Genomic DNA, 19492 nt, shown 5'->3' with positions numbered 1-19492 from the left:
AAAGTAAATAACTGCACATGCTTGAAATTTGAAAACCATAGAATGCAGATAATGTTGGGCAGCACCTGTGGGGAGAGAAAAAGGTTTTCTCCAATTATATTTAACTCCAGTAAAATAAAATAGCCAGCATGAAATTTGTCCTCCAGTCTCCAGAGCGGGTCTTGAAGCCACAAACTGGTCATTAATTTGCTGTATGGCATGTTTCTTCCATTACAACAGAGTACACTTCAGAAAAGTATTGGTTGTATGGCCCTTTGGGAAGTTGTGCAGAGCTACAGAAATAGGGTTGTCAACTCTAATTGAGCATTCAGCTGAAGATTTTACCTCGTCCCTCCACACATGCAAAAACTCTTTCCTTTATCTGCATCATTTTTGGATCTAATAAATAAAATTCTTCAAAGAAAATGAAAAAAAAACCTCATTATATTTTAATGATCCTGTTATTTTCCGCCTGTGTATCTTGCAGCAATGACCAGGAGATTAATCTTTATTTCCTGGAGGCTTGGCAACCCTGTGTTGAGATACAAGTTTGTTCTTTCTTAATAAAATCCATTCCTGTGAGAACAAGATGAAATATATATTAAATAAAAAGGTCATAGATTTATTAACAGTCACCAGTTCTTGTCTGACACGCACTGGGCAGGAATTTACGTTTTAAATCACCGGCCTCCCGGCGCCTTGATTGGAGAACAAGCGAGGGGAGGGGCTGCTCGCCGCAGGCGCTGCCTGGACAGCCCACACCGGCCTCGGAGCGCGATTATTTAATAATTTGTTCCTGATTTTTTTTTCTTGTTAATAATATTCGTTTCATCAGCTCAAGTTCACAGATTGATGCTGGTACGGAGTAGACAGGCGGCGCTTGGACAGCCTCGGTGGGGGGCCTGGCTAGCGTCTGTTGCATAGCTGCAGGAAAGCGGAGTGACGAGAGGGAGAGAGTGAGGGAGGGAGAGGGGAGAGTGAGGGAGGGAGAGGGGAGAGTGAGGGAGGGAGAGGGGAGAGTGAGGGAGGGAGAGGGGAGAGTGAGGGAGGGAGAGGGGAGAGTGAGGGAGGGAGAGGGGAGAGAGGGAGGGAGAGGGGGGGAGAGTGAGGGAGAGGGGGGGAGAGTGAGGGAGAGAGTGAGGGAGGGAGAGGGGAGAGTGAGGGAGGGAGAGGGGAGAGTGAGGGAGGGAGAGGGGAGAGTGAGGGAGGGAGAGGGGAGAGTGAGGGAGAGGGGGAGAGAGTGAGGGAGAGGGGGAGAGAGTGAGGGAGAGGGGAGAGTGAGGGGGAGAGTGAGGGAGAGGGGAGAGTGAGGGGGAGAGTGAGGGAGAGGGGGAGAGTGAGGGAGAGGGGGAGGGAGAGGGGGAGAGTGAGGGAGAGGGGAGAGTGAGGGAGAGGGGGAGAGTGAGGGAGAGGGGGAGAGTGAGGGAGAGGGGAGAGAGTGAGGGAGAGGGGAGAGAGTGAGGGAGAGGGGGAGAGTGAGGGAGAGGGGGAGAGTGAGGGAGAGGGGGAGAGTGAGGGAGGGGGGGAGAGTGAGGGAGAGGGGAGAGTGAGGGAGAGGGGAGAGTGAGGGAGAGGAGAGGGGAGAGTGAGTGAGGGAGAGGGAAGGGGAGAGAGGGAGGGGGGAGGAAGGAGAGAGGGAGGGAGAGGGGAGAGAGGGAGGGAGAGGGGAGAGAGGGAGGGAGAGGGGAGGGAGGGAGAGGGGAGAGGGAGGGAGAGGGGAGGGAGGGAGAGAGAGGGAGGGAGAGGGGAGGGAGGGAGAGGGGAGAGAGGGAGGGAGGGAGAGGGGAGAGGGAGGGAGGGAGAGGGGAGGGAGGGAGGGAGAGGGGAGAGAGGGAGGGGGAGAGAAGGGAAGAGAGGAGGGAGAGGGGAGAAGGAGAGAGAGTGGGGAGAGAAGGGGAGAGGAGAGAGTGGGGAGAGAAGGGTAGGAGAAAGTGGAGAGAGTGGGGGAAGGGGAGAGGGAAAGAGTGAAAGTTGGGGACAGAGAGATGGGGGATGGAGTGAAAGATGGGAGAGACAGTGATAGAGAGTGAAGGAGAGAGTGATAGAGTGAGGTAAGGAGAGAGAGGGATAGAGAGAAAAAGTCAGGTAGGAAGAGGGATAGAGTGAGGTAAGGGGAGAGAAGGAGAGAGTGATAGACAGGGCAGAGAGAGGGATAGAGTGAGGTAGTGGGAGAAACGGGGAGAGGAATAGAGTGAGTGACAGAAGTATGTGAAGAGAAGGAATATTGAGGGAAATATAGATACAGGAAGAGAGAGGAAGGAGATAAGGAGGAGAAAGCTAGGAAGAGGGAGAGCTGATGTAGAGAAAATACAAAGACTGAGATAAATGTGATAAATACAAGAGGGAAGGGGGGAAGAATCAAAGCTTGCTGGGTGAGATCTGAGCAGTTTAATGCAGGGAAATGAAATGGATCCAAACTGAAGAAACAGGAGGAGAGAGGGAGAATAAAGATATAGGGAAAGAGAGAGGTTTAGAGTTGGTACAGAATAGAGGGAGGTGACTAGGTATAGTGAGAGTTCAGAAGAAGGGAAATAGTGATAGCACTAAAGTAGGAGAGAAAGAGGGAGGGACACAAAGGTAGTTGGTTATTTAGGGAAAGAGAGGATAGATTGAAAGAAAGGAAAATACAGGGTTCAGAGTGGAGATAGATGTAGAAGAGAAAATAGGGTAATTATACAGGGGAAAAAGACAATCTAGTTTGGTTTACCTGGTGAGTTTTGTTTTAATGTATAGTACCACTGGTACTGAGAAGGATTGAAAGCTACTCATGATCAACAAGGTTGGCTTATTTTGGCAGTGAGAGAGGTAAAGAAATGAATATTGTTATTACAATTGATATAGATTGAGAGAGGGTTATGAAGAAAGGTTGAGAGGTACATAGATGGAACCTGCCAGACAAATAGACGACTAACAGCAACTTCAGGGGAAGACATATATAGCAGAAACATAGTAATAGATAAATACATAAAAATAACACCAATATACAAGAAAAGACATACTCTGAGATAAAGAATAGGATCAGGAAAATGTTAAAAGCAGAGTCAAGCGACAGAGGCAACTGAAGAGCTGGGATCATAGAATAGCAACAGAGGTAGGACATTCAGAAGATTTATGTGGCTGAGGTAGTGAAGATACTGATAGCAGGAGCAGCCATATAACCTCAGACAGGAAGAGTGAGACATTGTTTGTCTATATTATTTAAGATAGACTCAAAGAAAGAAAGAGAGATGTGGGAAGACAAAATAGATAAAGATAAATAAACAGGATGAGTTTGTACAAAGACTGAGAGGGAAAAAATGCTGAAATCCTTTGGAAACGGCAATGCGATTCAGGCCATTAGAATTGTCATTCTCACATGTAAAAGAAAGTGAATGGGCTGGACCACGGAACAAAAATAAAAGTCTGCTAAAGAGACAGATTCAAAGAGACTGAGGCAGAATGCAGAAGGACAGAAATAGTCAAGGATTGGGTAAGATTTGTCAAACTCGATACTGTGAATTCGGATTTTGAATTCAGCAATAAAGTGCGCCTTTAGTTTTTAGAATATAACTGTTAATAAGTTTGTATCAGGCTCAGAATGAAGGCAGATTAGATTTGTGAATTCACGAAAAGAGCAGTGGCACAAACAGGACTGAAAGAAAGTATGCAACAGAAAAGAGTAGAAGATTTGGCAACAGTTGTGTACAGATTAATAGGACTTCTAGGGACAGTACAGGAGTACTGGAGTCTGTAAAGTCTGCAGGGGCAGGAGGCAAGCTCAGAGACAACAGTCAGCAAAGGAATCAGCAGGGGAAGGTCAAGATGAAACACTCAAGCCTGTGTCGTCATCAGGAACAGCATGGCTGCAGAGAACAGTGCCCTACCTGAACTGAACCAGGACAAATACGATGGGGATGAACACATCAAAATCATCTGTTTAGGAGACAGTGCTGTGGGCAAATCCAAGTAAGTAAAATCGTGACTGGGCATTGGGGTCGGGTGAGAGGCATCAACAACCTGACGCCCATCACTGTAAAATGAATTTATTTCTCCCCTCCTTCCTTGGAAGGGCAGCTCCTTGCTGTGGTAGAGATTATATGAAGTGTCGGCCTCTGTCCACATCCCTGTCAAATATTTGGCTCCAGAAAGGAAGGCTTTTTCACTTGGGCAGTGCATAAAGTCAAGTCTCATCTACTCTCAGCCAATGTGCACATTTGGCCTTCCAGCGGAACTTGCTGGATTGTGATCAGAAGGGGAAGCTCTTGTAGACGTTTTCCCCATCCTCTCCCAGAGATTGCTGAGTGAAGCAAAATGTCTATTTTGTTGTTTAGCTAATCTCAAAGGGCTTCCAAAAGCTATGACTTCTACCATCCAGAAAGTAAGGGTAACAGGCAAGTAAGAATACCGGCATTTGCAAGTTCCCTTTCGAAGAGTTGCCAGGTCTAAGTTCTGGAATTTCCTACTCAATAGCATTATGGGATCACTTATACTCGATGAACTATAACAGTTGAATAAGGAGGCAAACCAACCACCTTCTTAAGGGCACTTTAGGGATGGGTAGAGTCATATAGCATGGAAAGAGGCTCAACAGCCCCCCAAGTCCATGCCTGCTATCAGCCCCCACTTAGACTAATCCCATTTGATTCTCCCCACATTACCATCAACATCCCCCAGATTCTACTACTCACACTTATACTAGGGGCAGTTTACCATGGCCAATTAATTAACCAACCAACCCACTGATCTTTGGAATGTGGGAGAAAACCAGAACACCCAGAGGAAATCCACATGGTCACAGGGAGAATGTGCCAACTCCACACACAGCACTAGAGAGTCAGGATTGAACCCAAATTGCTGGAGTTGTAAAGTAATAGTACTTATATTTATTTATTTATTAGTCACGTACATCGAAACACAGTGAAATGTGTCTTTTTGCATTAACAACCAACACAGTCTGAGAGTGTGCTGGGGGCAGCCCGCAGGTGTCGCCACGCTTCCGGCGCCAACATAGCATGCCCACAGCTTCCCAGCCAATATGTCGTTTGGAATGTGGGAGGAAACTGGAGGAAACCCACAAAGTCGTGAGGAGAACGTACAAACTCCTTACAGACAGCGGCAGAATTGAACCCGGGTCGCTGACACTGTAATAGCTTTACTGTAACCACTACACTACCATGCTGCCATATACACTACTGTGCAGCAGGGACCACTTTCTCCGTGACTCCCTGGTGTGCTCTTCCCTCTCTCCTCCCCCTCCCCAGGCAATTTCCCCTGCAACTCTAGGCAGTGCACCTTTTCCTATGCCTCCTCCCTCACCACCATCCAGGGACCTAAACAGCCCTTCCAAGTGAGTCATAAATTCACATGCACCTCCTCCAACCCTCCATTCAGTGCTCTCAGTGTGGCCTCGTCTACATGAGTGTGACCAGGCGCAAACCGGGTGACAGCTTTACCGAGCACCAGCACTCTGTCCGCACTAGCTATCTAGAGCTCCCGGTTGCAAGCCATTTTAATTCCCCTCCCCTTCCAATTCCCATACCAATCTCTCTGTCGTCAGCCTCCTCCACTGCTAGGGTGAGGCCAAATGCCAGCTAGAAGAACAGCACCTCACATTCTCCCTGGGTAGTCTACACCCTGATGGCCTGAACATTGCATTCTCCAGTTTCTGGTAACATGCTCCCCCTCTGTCCCTACGTCTCTCCTTTTGATCTACCCTGGTCCTCTCACACACATACCTCTCCTCCAACCCTCTCCCTCTCTCCCACCCTCCTTGAGTTCTCCAACAGCTCGTTCTTTGCTCCAGGTTCCAGCACCTGCAGTCCCTCATATCTCCTGTCAATGTAAGCTCCAATTACTTTTCCCTCCTGTGCTTGTCTAGAAGACATAACTATAATGGCATCATAGATGTCAATATATTTGACCTAAAGATTAAAAACTACAGCAGGCTGGTGCAACCTCCTATCAATCTTAGGAAGGAACAGTGTTACAAAATTGGATTTGATAAACAGGCTGAACTGGACATTGGAGGGAGAGCACTCTGGAATAGGAAGAAGTGGGCAAGAAATTAAAATGGGTAGAGTTACTTTTTTTTTGAAGCACTTCACCCTTGGCATTGATAGTGAATGGAAGGGTAGAACAAGAAAGGACAAGCTTGGCATTGTGATGTCTTCCAGGATGATCCTGGAGTTATGAGCAATCTTGGCTGAAGAGTGAAATGCAGCATTAATGCAGAGGAGCTAAATTTGGTGAATTATGTCTAACTTGTGTGCAAGCTGCACAGCAGCTCCTGACATAGGAGAGCAAGGACACAGATGTTCTGGGATAACAGTGGAGCTGGATGTGAAACTTGGATGGTATTGGGAGTCAAAGACAAAGGCAAGAGAACAGCCAAGCACCTAATCCACTGTCAAAGTTCAAGGAGGCAACATCAGGCTGGTGCATTCAGCCTTCAAAGCCAATTTCCCATCTCAGTTCAAATTGAACAGAATACAGGAGGCTGACAGAACCCAGGAGAATATGCTGATCTTTGGAATTCCTGAGAGGGAGTTGCATAGGATTTGGTTCCCAGATGGAGAATTGTCCATATCAGTAGATTTTAACATTAAGGCAGATTTCCTTTTTCATAGATTTTCACTCTTCAGCTCTCAGTATCCATAAGACTTCAATAGCTGAATCAGATCTTCTATATCAGCAATGTTGCTGCATTGATATATTGTGAATTGAGTGAAAAGGGGAGTGGAAACTCAGTCCCTTGAGGCTTGCACTAATTTCTTTGGATGATGTGTGTTTGCAGGTTGATGGAGAGATTCCTGATGGATGGATAGTATCCTTTGTGAGATCTACATGTGGATAAAATGCTGGTGGCCAAGGACAGGAAGCAAATCCTGATCCCCTGAGCTCATTAGCTCTGATTTGATTCCTGTTTTGTATCATTTGTGTGTTCCCTCTCACCATATCTTGAAGGAGGAATGCCCAATGATTACTACCCACATTGCCAAATGTTGGCTGTAGAAACTGCTACTCTAGTGATAAACGTTGCTCTAGTGACTCCTACTTTAGCTGCACACATTTTTTTCAAAGGACATTATGCCCACAATAGTTTAACATACTTATTTATTTATGTTTATCAGCATGTATTAATCAAATGAAAATGCTCAGTAAATTCTCAAAAAACAACTTTCATTTTTTTTATTTTATCATCAAATGGTCAAAGCTTAACATCCACACACAAAAGCAAGTATTGAGACCACAAACATCACAATGCTATTTAGCTCACAATTTACTAATCATACAGGTGGTGGTGTATATATTACTTGACTTGCTATCTAGTCAATATATGTTTAAATGCCACTCTAGCAGTCTGAGAAATTGAATTTAGTTTAAGGAATAACTGGAAGTAAAAAGAGTGCTACCGCAGATAACTGAATTTGTGAATAGCCCAAATCTTTTACTAGTGTCCATTTACAGAAGGAAACTACTTTTCTGACTTCATCTAGCACATTAGTCCTACAGTGAAGTGGCTGAATTTTAATATCCTGCAAATCACCTAGAAAGCTACCTAGTTGTATCAAAGCTGCTACTCAATAAGGTGGTTCTCCATCACCTCCTTATGAAAATTGGCAATGAACAATGCTGCCCCATTCTAAAAATTAAACAAAATAATATTAGGAAAATGATCAGACCCAAAGTAATGTACTCATCTTCCGTGGTGATGTTTACCTGTTAATGTAGCCTATCCTAAGGCAGATAGGCTTAGATGTTGATTTGCTGTGTGACAGTTGTGTAATTATAACTGCTTGGGTAAATGTAGCTATTTATAAACATGTATGGTTAATTCTGGCACCTGTAACTGTGCATTACGTTCTGGCTCTTGGTCAAAGGAACACAGCATGAAATTTGAAAATGCCAGGAACACTGAACTGATTGGGAAGCATCTGCAGAAGTTTCAGCTGGTCCACATGCACTGCTCCACATTTCCAACATTTTCTGCTTTAACACTTTGCATTTTGTTCCAAATATGGAATTATCTTTAAAGATTATTTTGAACCCCAAACAATCGAGAGCATATTGTTATATAGTGGAGCTACTAAATGGGAAAAGTGTATCATTTAATTACCAGGATCTTTTTCTCTCAGTCTTTTATGCCTTAACTTGGATTCCAGTCGTCCTCAACAGCTGTCCACTTACGCGTTGACGCTGTACAAATATACCACCAAGGTCAATGACAAGACTGTTCTAGTGGGTAAGTGTTGACCCTTCTTCATTTGCTCTTAATCTTCACAATCAACCAAAAAATTGGTAATTGGCAATTGGTTTATTATCGTCACATGTACTGAGATACAGTGAAAAACTTTGTTTTGCCTGCCAAGAAATAAAAGGTTGAGTTCCAACAATATCACAAAAGCCTCTGCACTAAAATTGCCATGAATTTGGTTAACCTGTCAAGTTATCAAACAACCATGTTTTTTTCTCAACAAGGTAGTCAGTAGTCTGTGTCAGAGTCTGGCCATTCAGGAGTGAAATCACAAATTTACTGTTCCATGCAAACGATAGTGAAAATTTGCAACACCCTCCTTCAAAAGGCCCCGAGTGCTGTGGCTGAACTGAAACTTAGTGTAAGTTTGAGAGGTTTGTTTGGCATTAGAAAATGAATCCAAATTGGGCAATGGAATTGTGGTGAAACTTAACCAAGATCTAATTGAATGGCAGAATAGAATTTATATTGCACCTTTCACATCTTCTCAATGTACCAATGTGCATCACAGCCAAAGGTGCATTTTTGTTTAATAGTCATTTTAGTAAGGTAGGAAATGCACAGAACAAGATTCCTGATCAACAGTGATATAAATGAAAAGGTAATCACGTTTCATGATACCAATTGAGGAATAAGTATTGGCTGGGAAACCAGGAGAAATCAACAGTAGCAGCAACTTGCATTTTTGTATTGACTTTAGCATAATGAAATATTTCAAGGCACCATACAGGAATATTATCCAAAAAAAACACAAAACCACACAAATGAGTAAAAGCTTGATCAAAGAAAGGAAATTTGAACATTTCCATTTCCCTTCAATTAGTATTGTGAGTTCCTCTACATTCATCACAGAGAACAGATGTGTCCTCAGTTCAATGACTCATCTGAGAAAATGACACTTCTGACAATACATAGAACTGAAGGGATCACTGAAATGACAGCCTGTGTTCTTGAATCTCTGTACTGAAGTTTGAACACAATACCTTTGACCTATCCAATGAGAATGCCCCCATTGAGTTACACGTGGCATCAGAAGAGGATTGAGGGGATGACTACCTTTGATCCTATTGAAGGAGCTTGAAGTGTTACATATTAATAGCTTGAAAGAAGCTCTTCTGGAGAATGAAGAGACTGAGACACTTGGGGGAGAAGGGTTATGGTGAAAAGCAGGATAGGTAAAACTTAGGGATAGTGAAAATATGCTTATGTACTGTATGGTTTTAATCTTAATATTCAAAATTTAAAAATATGCTTTGAAAGTGCAATAGTTGAAACTATGGGTGTTTTCTTTCACAGATTTCTGGGACACAGCAGGACAGGAGCGTTTTCAGAGTATGCATCCATCCTATTACCATAAGGCACATGCCTGTATCATGGTGGGTCTTTACAGATTCTACTTTTGTGCAAAAGGTTATTCAAGTAAACAAGGTGTTTTTTTCCACAATGTTTAATGCAGATAAATGTATCACAATGTTACTGTCAAAACCATAAGCAACAGATAAGTTCTGCTTGCTTGATATAAAGTAAACACCTGTTCTGGGCCTGTTGATCATTAAAGATGTCATAGAGTACCACATAACCCTGAAGGTTTCAAACATTGAGCCTGTCATGGAAGTTTGCTTGGTTCAGATTTGCTACTGCAGTCATGTTCAAACTGCTTCAGCCTCAAGGAGAACCTATCTGACTTTCAACTAATGTCTTCCCACTGCCGTTGCCACAAGGTTCAAGTTTTCTCATCAGGTGAATAATTGACATCGACTTTCATTGAGGAACTGGGATCAGTTCCAGCACCTTTCTCCTATCTGGATCTTTAAACATCTATATCCAGTGCCAGCTGTACTGTTTCTAGTAACTGCAGTATCTGCCTTGGGAGTATTTAGCTGGACTGTGTCGAGGAACCTTTACTCTGTATCTTACCCATGCTATACAAACTTTAAGAGTGTTTGATTGGTAAGTGTGAAGCAAGCTTAATGTTGTGGTTGCCAATGCCCAGAACAGAAAACTAATTTATTTTATCATTTTGAGATCAGGTTTTTGATGTGCAGAGGAAGATAACTTACAAAAATTTGAGTAACTGGTACACTGAGCTGAGGGAGTCTCGGCCTGAAATCCCTTGCGTGATTGTCGCTAACAAAATAGATGGTGAGTTCAAAGATTATACATCAGTCACACTGAGACTTGAACCCAAATTCCTTTAGACCTATAATTTCCAGCTGAAGTGTTAGCTGACCAGTAAAGGACATCATAGACTAGATGCTACTGAGGAAGACTATTCAGTGCACCTATCCTTTGGGAGAGATTCCACAGTTAAGCTCATCGCTGTAACCCACTGTTGCTTAAATAATTCCAGGAATTTATTCCACTTCCTTAAATTGAAGGGAAATTTTATTGTTTCCATGAGAACTTTCTTGAGTCAATCATAAATTTAATTATCCTATTGCTCATTTGCCCTTTTGTTTGATTTTGTTAATTTGATGAAGTATCTCTTTATTCTTCCTTTATTGTTCACCAGTTAGTAGAACATGTTGTTTTCGTTGAAAGACCCAAGCTCCCTTTCTCTAGTTTTATCTTCCCCACTTCTCAATTCACTGGCACTGTTGAGCTTAGAACTTGTGAGAGTGAACAGAGTAGTCGACTGTGAGCAGGAGAACGAGGGATGATGGTAGGCGAGTGAGGGCAAGTGGAGAGAACAAAGTGTGAGGAAGGTGGATTGTAAGGGTTCAGAGGAGAGCAAGCAAGTTCAAATTCCAGAGTTAGGTTTTGCGCAGTGTGTCAGTGGTTGTTCCTGTATAGGGTTGGAGGATTTGCAGAGCTTCTCATACGTACAGTGACTGCCAGTGTGCATCTGAATGAATACCACACTACTTTCTCTCTTCCAGCTGATTTGAAAATCACACAGAAAAGCTTCAACTTTGCCAAGAAGCATGGATTACCTTTTTACTTCGTGTCAGCAGCGGATGGGACCAATGTTGTAAAGGTAGGTACAAAGCCATGGGAAATTGCATCCGAAGGAATTCCTGTGTCTCAGAATTAACAGCTGAATAGACGGGAGGGTATGACATAAGAAGTGGGAGGTAGGTATAGAATCAGTATAGAGTTATTACTGGTAGTCCAGTTAAAGGGCATAAGTTCACAAATGCAAAAAAATAGGCAAAAAAGAAAAGAATGCATTGCACAGAGGAATACTAGAATATGGGACCCACTGCATAAACGTGTAGAAAAGAGGCCACTCTTAATTCCCTCCTGATTTGTTAGTTACTCTAGTTTTCAACAAAAGGAAAAATCTTACCTCCATATACAAACTCAAGTAGAAGCCAAAGTAGGCATTTGGTCCTTTGGGCCTATTCTGGTATCATGGTCAAACTTCCTCTCTCAGCATCATTCTTCCAGAGAAAAGAGCCCTACTTTGGATCAGTTTTCCCAACATGTATAACCTCACATTTCCAGTACACAACTTTTCCAGTGCTTTGGTTTCCATTTTATGACACGGAGGTTAAATATTTGCACAATATTCCCAGTGTGATCCAACCAAGGTTCTGCTGGTTCTCAATTCTATTCAACCAGAAATGAGCTAAATACTGCATTTGCTTTGCTATGGCCTTATTAACATGTGATGCTACTTTTAGTCAAAATTCTGTGAAGGAAATAGAGAATTACTGCAGTAGCCTCCCAATGCCCAAGAGAGGGGGGCTGGCAGGGCTTGTGGTGGGGGCTGGTGATGATGGTGGGAGATGGTCCAAGATAAGCAGAATAATTTTTCTGTTCATTATTATTTTGTAATCTGTTGGAACTTATCTCCATCTTCATAATGTAGCAGCACAGCAGACTATGTTATAAATTTAAAATATATACTGAATTTATTTGAGCAAGCATTCAGTCAAAAATGCATCTTGCAAAAGGGAATAGAAGTATGGGAAGGTAGGATGGAAGGAGGTAATTAGAGTGGGGGAAGCATGTGTGGAATGGCTTTTATGCTATATAAATACCAGCATAGACTAGCTGGGAGAGAATATTCTGCTCCTACACTGTAGATTCCATTTCACTCCTTGATTGGACAGAAAAATGAGTGTCAGCCTTGATTTATTGTGCTCAAATCTCTGGGTTGGGGTGATTAAAGCAACAATTTAATGACCTAAGAGGCAAGAGTGCTACCGCAGAACCACAGCTGAAATTGAATACATTACTGAGGGAATTCACTGCCGTGGATGAAATGTTAAACTAAGGCTCTGTCTGCCTTCTCAGATATGTGTGAAAGACCCCCATGGCAGTATTTGGAGAGGAAGGGGTATTTTTCTGGTGTCCAGCCCAATACTTATACTCAATCAATGTCACTTTTAAAAATAAAAGCGATCTGATCTTTCTCTCTCTTGTCTGTGCAAAATGGATGTCACATTTTCTGCTATGTTACAATGGTGATTGTACTTCAAAAGTCCCAGTGAAAGGTGCTATAGACAGGCAAGTTCTTGAAAGTCATCTCTTTCCTGTTCCTCCTCCTACAGCTATTTCGTGACACAATAAAGCTAGCAGTGTCATACAAACAGAACACTAGTGATTTCATGGATGAAGTCATGCGGGAACTGGAGGTAAGCCTTCATTTGCTGAACTGGGGGTGGTGGGGGGGGGGGGGGTGCGTAAATTGTCAGTGTAATTGTGGCAGTTCTTTCAGCCTTGAGAATTAGTCAAGAGTGGTACTGAGGCCTTCTGCCAGTTTTCCTGGTTGCCCATTTTTCCTTTTACAGTCTAGGATCCAGGATGCAGGTGTTTTTTTCAGCTATATCACCTTTTTACGATCCCTCCCTGCTCTACTGACTATCCTCCTGTATCCCTCCTCACCTTACCAGCCCTTCTCCTGTACCCCTCCCATCTCACCAACCTTTATCCTGCATCCTTCCTCAGCTTACAGCTCTTCCTCCTGCCCACTCTGCAGACTCTTCTTCTGTTCCCCTCTCTGACCTGCTTACCATCCTCCTGTACCCTGCATCCTACAGATCCTTCATCTGTACCATTCCCTGCCCCACTGACTTTTCTTGAACTTCTGCTGACTGGCCTGCTATATCTCTTTCCTCTAATCCTCCTCCTACACCCCTACTAGCCTTACAGATCCTCTCCCCATTTTACCTGGTCGATGTCCACTCCTCCAACTACCTCCAGTATTACATATTACCCCATAAACCCTACCTCTAGCCAGGCCACTGATCAGCTTCCAGTCCTCCTGCCCACCCTTCCTCCTGTATCCCCCCTCCTCTCCTATACCCTTCTTTATCAACCCTTCCTCAAGTAATGGTTAATGACAACTGCAGGTGCTCTTCTGACTCTCCCATATCATTGCCTTCTCCCTCTTTTCAGTGTTTGATGGAGGAAATTTTCAATTTACTAATCTAATTTGCCGGGAGAATGCATCTCATTGTAAGCTCATTGAGGCATAGGATAGATGTCAGAGTTTGAGATTAACCTACTCTGTGTATTTACTGTTCCATCACATCACCTGCAACAGTTGTCACGAGATCTTGTGTTGCTTTATATATTGTTAACTGGAGCAGCTTCACACTGTGAGGAAGCCCAAATTAGTAAATTGGAGCTGACTTTTTCTTGCTCTCTCTGCTGTTGATTACTTTCCAATAAGTACCCTGGTTGCCTGCTTCAGTGAGTCCCTTCCTCCCTTTTCCCAACCACCACATCCCCCCACCACCCAAGCTACCTGCCTCAGATCTCTTGCCTTCCTGCCTGTATTCCTTGCTCACCCACCTCCATATCTGCCTGCCTCAGGACGGCCCTTTCTTGTGTGCATGTGCATGCATTTGTGTGCCTTTCCCTGAGCTTACTGTGTTGCGCTTTCTTGATGTACCCCACATATCCATTCTCACAGGTTGCAGTCATTATTCTCATGGCTAATTTGGTCATTGATGTGCTCTTTTGGATGTCTTTGCAGTTAAGAGCTTCCACTATTCATGGTCTTGGGCCTTTTGAAGTGATTTGGCTATTGTGGCTCTAGTCCACTGTTTCATAAACAAGGTTTCTTTGTTACTTTCACCTAGTGGATAACTGTGGTGAGCTTTTTTACAGACATAAGCTGATTTGACAAGTTTCTGTTCTTATTGTTATCCTTCATGGCATTACAGTTGCCAAAAAAATGTCTCAGTGGTGCCCCTCTCTGTGCCAACTGATGTGATTGCCATAGGCGAAATCACGTTCTGTCCTTCTGCCTTTTGACAGCATTTCCTTTGTTTCGGGCCCCATGATTCACCTCATAACTGATTATCCATCTGCTATCATTAGATTTTTGAGGATTGCCCGAGCAGGTAACTGCCATCCAGCTGCAGGTACTGACCGATTGCCATTTATAGTGTATTGTTATATAGAATATCAGGTCGAACAACCTGACTTTGATCCAGCACTCTTGGTTTGCAGTACTAGAGCTGAGCCAGCAGGTGGCAATGGTGTGTTGAGATGGCCAAGACCTGCAGCCAGCATTTCACTGCATTGGGAGCAGCCATGAAAAGAAACTGGATTATTGCTGAAGCACAAGCCATATGTGGCTCTGCACTCTGCTTTCTCCTCAAGGACACTGGTAACTCTTTGATAGGTCATTGACCACAGAATGGCATTTCAACCAAGATTGATCCGTGTATGCATATGTGAACACGTATGTTTGTGACATGCATCCATGTACATGGGCAATGAGCATTCAACACATTCTCCCAGAATCTCAGTCACTGAACTAAGATCCCTGGCTAATTATTTACATTTGACAGGTCTAGGAACACCGATGTGAACCAGTGACCTCTAGCTAAGGCCTCTTCAATGGTCCTGGGCAGGTGCTTAAACCTGCAAATGAAAATCAAAAAAACTGAAGGTGCTGGAAATATGAAATAAAACCAGAAAATGCGAGAAACACTCAAGTTCTGTAGCACACTGGGCCATGGGCTTGTTGCTTGCCTCTCTATCCTTCCCAGAGATATTGTTTATTCAGTGTTTAGGCCATATGTACCACGTTACTGGAGAACTGGAAGCACATTGAAGAAGACTGGAACACAAATGGGAATTGTTGAGAGCAATTGTTCATTTTAAATGTGAAATTGATTGATTAATAGATAACACAAGTCATCCAATGTTGCATTTAAAAGACATAACAAGCTCAAAGCATTGGAAGGCCTGTTTTTATTTTTCATTTCTGTAGTTATACAGAGTCATTGTTCACTCAGTTTGATAAGGTTTGAAGAAAGGTAAGTCTACAGGCCAAATGGTTTCATGTTCTGAGAAGGAGTTTGTGTCGATGGTTAGAAAGTAAGTCGTATGATACATGAAGGGTGGGTTACATTTACAGTGTTGGCAAGTGTACTCGGAAGCTAGGTAGCCAGCAAATTAATTGGTTGAAGTGAAAATGTCGGCACACTGAAGGAGGATACAGTCCATCCAGGAAAAGAATGTTTAATTTCACTTCCTCACCACAAGCGCACTGTGGCTGCAGACAAGAATTCTTTCTGTTAAATATTCACACACTGTAGTAATTTACCTAAGCTTTTATGACTATACCTCTTAACCCATGACCTCTATCATTCAGAAGGACAAGTACTTTGGAGCACCACCATCTCCAAGTTTCCATTCCAGCCATGCACCATCCTGACTTGGAAATTTATCTCTATTATGTCTCAATTTTTCCATCACTATTGGTTTAAAATGTTGCTCATTGGAATGAGTTTGTGACAGATTCAAGGCTATGATGAGAGAGTATATCAGTGAGATTAGCTTGGATTGAATTATGACTATGGGAAGAGATTGAGGTTTGAAAGAAATGTCTGGGGAAGGAGCCAGGTATTAGGATTAGTTTGCTAACGTGAATGGGTTATGGTGATCTGCTGGAGCAGTGAGACCAGTTTAGATTGATGAATGACTAAGAGGAGATCATGCAGTAGGGAGTTGTGATTCTGCGACTTGAGCAGCACTGAGGAGGAGGATGGATGTGTGTTTAGCATGCTATCTATAACCAGCCTCATGCTCTCTTCTTCATTTCTCCACCAGAATTTTGACCTTGAAGCAAACAAGGAAGCCAGGGATGACCAGTCAAAAGAGGACCAATCTGAATCGCCATAATGGTATTTGTAGAAGGGAGGAGCCTTGGAGCAGAAACTTGGACAAGCTCTGTTGTACTTTGAAGGATAACATTTGGCCCTCCCCTTGACCTTAACACACAACCATATAGACTGTGTAAGGAACTTATTTCATAGCTTGACTGATGTTCAAGGCTGACACTTGATTGGATTTCGGATATGGGAAGGACATCTTCTTCCATTTAAACAAATTTGAAAAAGGAAGCATATAGAGAAAGGACTGGAATTGTCTCCACTAATCAAATGATGATTAAGAAGTGGGTACAGACGCAATGATTATAACAAGTAGCTCTGAAATTTATTTACAGTGACATTTCTGTATTTTTTTCATATCAATGGATGAGGTTGAGCATCACTCAATTCCATGTCACAGTCGTTCTGCCCATTTGTGTGTTATTATGGCAACCTTGGCTGTGCACGTGAAAATTGATTGTACTCTGCTGTCTGTTGTGATCTCTTTGTGGCTTTTTAATACTTTAGAGAATTGCTTTCACCCACACCACATAGAAAATCTGTGGCCATGTACGTCTAGATCAGTGAATCCTATTCCTGGTGCAGGTCAGAAAGGCAAGTAAGTTTAGATGAGAAAGGAGTTTGCTGTTCCCCAAGGCATTGAATGGGGATATGTACCACGTGGTATGCCACTGGAGATCACGGCCACTATCACTGCTGAGATTGAGGTCATCCGTCTTACAATTGGCCTCAGTGCCCTTGCACTATGAAGGGGTAAAGAAAATAAGGTATTTATTCGGTGTCCCTTGTCAAGAAACCTATGAGTGTGTAGATTATCTGGTGAGTGCAGAATCAGTTTGGAATGGCTGCACTGCACAGTGGAATAGTCTGTGCGTGCTCTTCCTCTGGATGAGGTATCAGGAGTGAGGTGATGAGTATCAGTCTGTATCCAACTCCATCAGGATTACTGGGAGGATTCAAAAGAGCATGTTCCAAGCAGTTTCTGTTTACATTTTAGTTTGATGGAGTTGGTATTGCTTATTGCAAATCAGCCTGGTATAACATTTATTATAAAAATGATTGCTCTCTGAAGTTTATTTTATGTGCAAGAAAGCATTCATAAAGCAGTGACTGAATGTTATAGTGAGCAGCTTGGCCTCCTCTAAGCCCTTGCTGATATTCAGCCTTGAAAACAGTACAACTTGCCCTTCACCTAGCAAGTTGTAGATCCACATGCCTCACCTAATCTCTGACGTTCAACTGGGCTGTAAAACTTGCTGAAAATCAGAAAAAGCTGCAGATGGTGGAAAACTGAAACAAAAATAGAAAATGCTAGAACCGTTCAGCAGGTCAGGCAGGATATGTGGAAAGAGAAACAGAATTAATGTTCCAAGTCAAAGAACCTCGGCAGAACCAGGAAAGAGAGTAAACAAGTTGGTTTTAAATTGCAGCAGGCTGAGTATGGTGGAGGGGCATAGGGGATCTCTCTGATGGGGTGAGATCACATGGTGATAAGCTATTGATGAAGTGTCCTGGTTGATAGGTTAGTTAGGGGAAATATTAAGCTAAATAAAGGAACATAACAGCTGTGAAATGCAAAACTGTAGGAAATGCCCAGTAGGCCAGGTCATGTTAGTGGAGGGAGAAAACTTGAGCCAACATTATAAGTGGATGACCTACAAAAGAACCGGCAAGTTCTGATCCAAACAGTGAAAGTAGGTTTCCTGAAATTGTTTAATTTGTTATTGAATCTGGAAAGCTGCAAAATGTCCAGGCAGAGGGTGAAGCCTCATCTTAACAACACAGGAGGCCACAGACAGGTCAGATTGGGAGTGGGATGGAGAATAAAAATAGGAGACAATTGGAAGCTCAGTTCTCCCCTGTGGACTGAGCACGTGCTAAACTTACTGCTGAGGATCACGTCTGAGAGGAACAACTTGGATGAGACCAGAGAGGGAGTCTGCACACTTTACCTGGAAAGGATGAGTATCTACAGCAGAAAGGGAAGCAAATGATATGGAAGAATTTTGCATTTTGTGCTTCATCTAATTATCAGACAGATTATGGACCAAAGATTCACCCACAGTTTTCATTGCACAGGATCTTTCAACTGATTTGGCTCGTGCATTGAAACTGGGGGAGAAGTCTGAAGTTTGCTTCAGTCTGGTTTTTGCAGTTCATTGGGGAGTTGGCCTTGGGTTCAGTCCCAGACCAATGAAATGTAGGGCCTCTTTTGGCTTTCTATACGAGATGAGTTGGGCTAGTTTCTATAGAATAATGAATCAAGAGCTTGTTACTTTAATCTAACACTGAGCAAAGGCCTTGATCAGAGAATGTTATTCTGGATCAACAGGAAACAGTCTCAGTGTGAATTGCTGATACCATGGTTAGCTCCATCGACACTATGTCTGCATTGGGAATCTATGATGGAGAAATGTAGTGGGAATCCTACTGAGTATGATGAGGGAAAGCAAAAGAGAAATTTTTCCCTATACTGGTGTTAACTGCCCAATATTGGCAGAGGGCTAAACTTCTCTCAACCACGCAGTTATCAGCATTCAGGTGGTTGCTGGGTGAGACTTCAGACAGCCTCCTAACTTGATAATCAGAGATCAACAAAATGTTTGGGTGAATAGTACAAATGCCTTTGTATCATTGAGATTTGTATCATCGTGCAAGTACTGATGATTATATACATATTAATAGAACCTTTCTGTGCTTGTGTTTTTGTAGACTTTCCCCTTGAACATGTGAGCTTTGCTCTTTGTCTTGTTTGGCTTGGATGCAGTGTAGGCCCTGACTCAGAGTTTGATGTTTGTGCTCATGTGTAAATTATTTTTTGACTTGACTTTATTGCCAGACAATTCCAGGCAGATCTAAGTGGTGATTCTGCCAAATCAGTAACCATCTTCAGTAAGGCAATTTTCCAGAGAAATAAATATGTTTGTGTAAAACCTGGAGCTGGAATATTAAGCATTTTGCATTTACTGATAAAATTCTCTGCAAAGGAAACCATGAAGTATTCATAATATTAACTCTCATGCTTCACTCAAGAAATTTGAAGAACTCTGATGGCCTTAAACTGCTCTCGTCCTTGTTAAGGTTGAGATGTAATTGTAAATACATGAGATAGAACACATGGCCTAATCCAGCATCTATCAAGTCTGCTCCACCATTTATTGAAATCATGTCTGAACATGTATATCTTTCGAGTCCAAAT

General features: G+C 42.9%; 1 protein-coding gene across 5 annotated transcripts; it reads left to right on the top strand.

The window, feature by feature from the left end:
• The first annotated feature begins 683 nt into the window (after positions 1–683).
• rabl2 (RAB, member of RAS oncogene family-like 2) lies at positions 684–18980 on the top strand. 5 transcript variants are annotated; one of them, XM_052033775.1, is made up of 9 exons: positions 684–837; positions 3811–3924; positions 6752–6781; positions 8121–8200; positions 9509–9588; positions 10243–10354; positions 11092–11189; positions 12712–12795; positions 16232–18980. In XM_052033775.1, the coding sequence occupies exons 2-9, from the start codon at positions 3818–3820 to the stop codon at positions 16301–16303; spliced, it is 663 nt and encodes a 220-aa protein (XP_051889735.1). In that variant the 5' UTR covers positions 684–837; positions 3811–3817; the 3' UTR covers positions 16304–18980. The 5 variants fall into 5 exon arrangements, with proteins under 5 accessions (XP_051889735.1, XP_051889733.1, XP_051889732.1 ...); XM_052033773.1 differs by lacking the exon at positions 684–837 and adding an exon at positions 1804–3070; XM_052033772.1 differs by lacking the exon at positions 684–837 and adding an exon at positions 1805–3448.
• The last annotated feature ends 512 nt before the right edge of the window (positions 18981–19492 follow it).

Source organism: Pristis pectinata, chromosome 19 (assembly GCF_009764475.1).
Source record: "Pristis pectinata isolate sPriPec2 chromosome 19, sPriPec2.1.pri, whole genome shotgun sequence".
Classification (NCBI taxonomy): Eukaryota; Metazoa; Chordata; class Chondrichthyes; order Rhinopristiformes; family Pristidae; genus Pristis; species Pristis pectinata.
This window is presented reverse-complemented; position numbering and strand designations above follow the sequence as displayed.

Excerpts from the sequence above, each read along its gene's own strand:
- rabl2 (XM_052033775.1), top strand. The coding sequence starts at position 3,818 with ATGGCTGCAGAGAACAGTGCCCTACCTGAACTGAACCAGGACAAATAC. Across the intron at positions 11,190-12,711 it reads ATGGGACCAATGTTGTAAAG|CTATTTCGTGACACAATAAA; the intron begins GTAGGTACAAAG and ends CTCCTCCTACAG. Across the intron at positions 12,796-16,231 it reads AAGTCATGCGGGAACTGGAG|AATTTTGACCTTGAAGCAAA; the intron begins GTAAGCCTTCAT and ends TTTCTCCACCAG.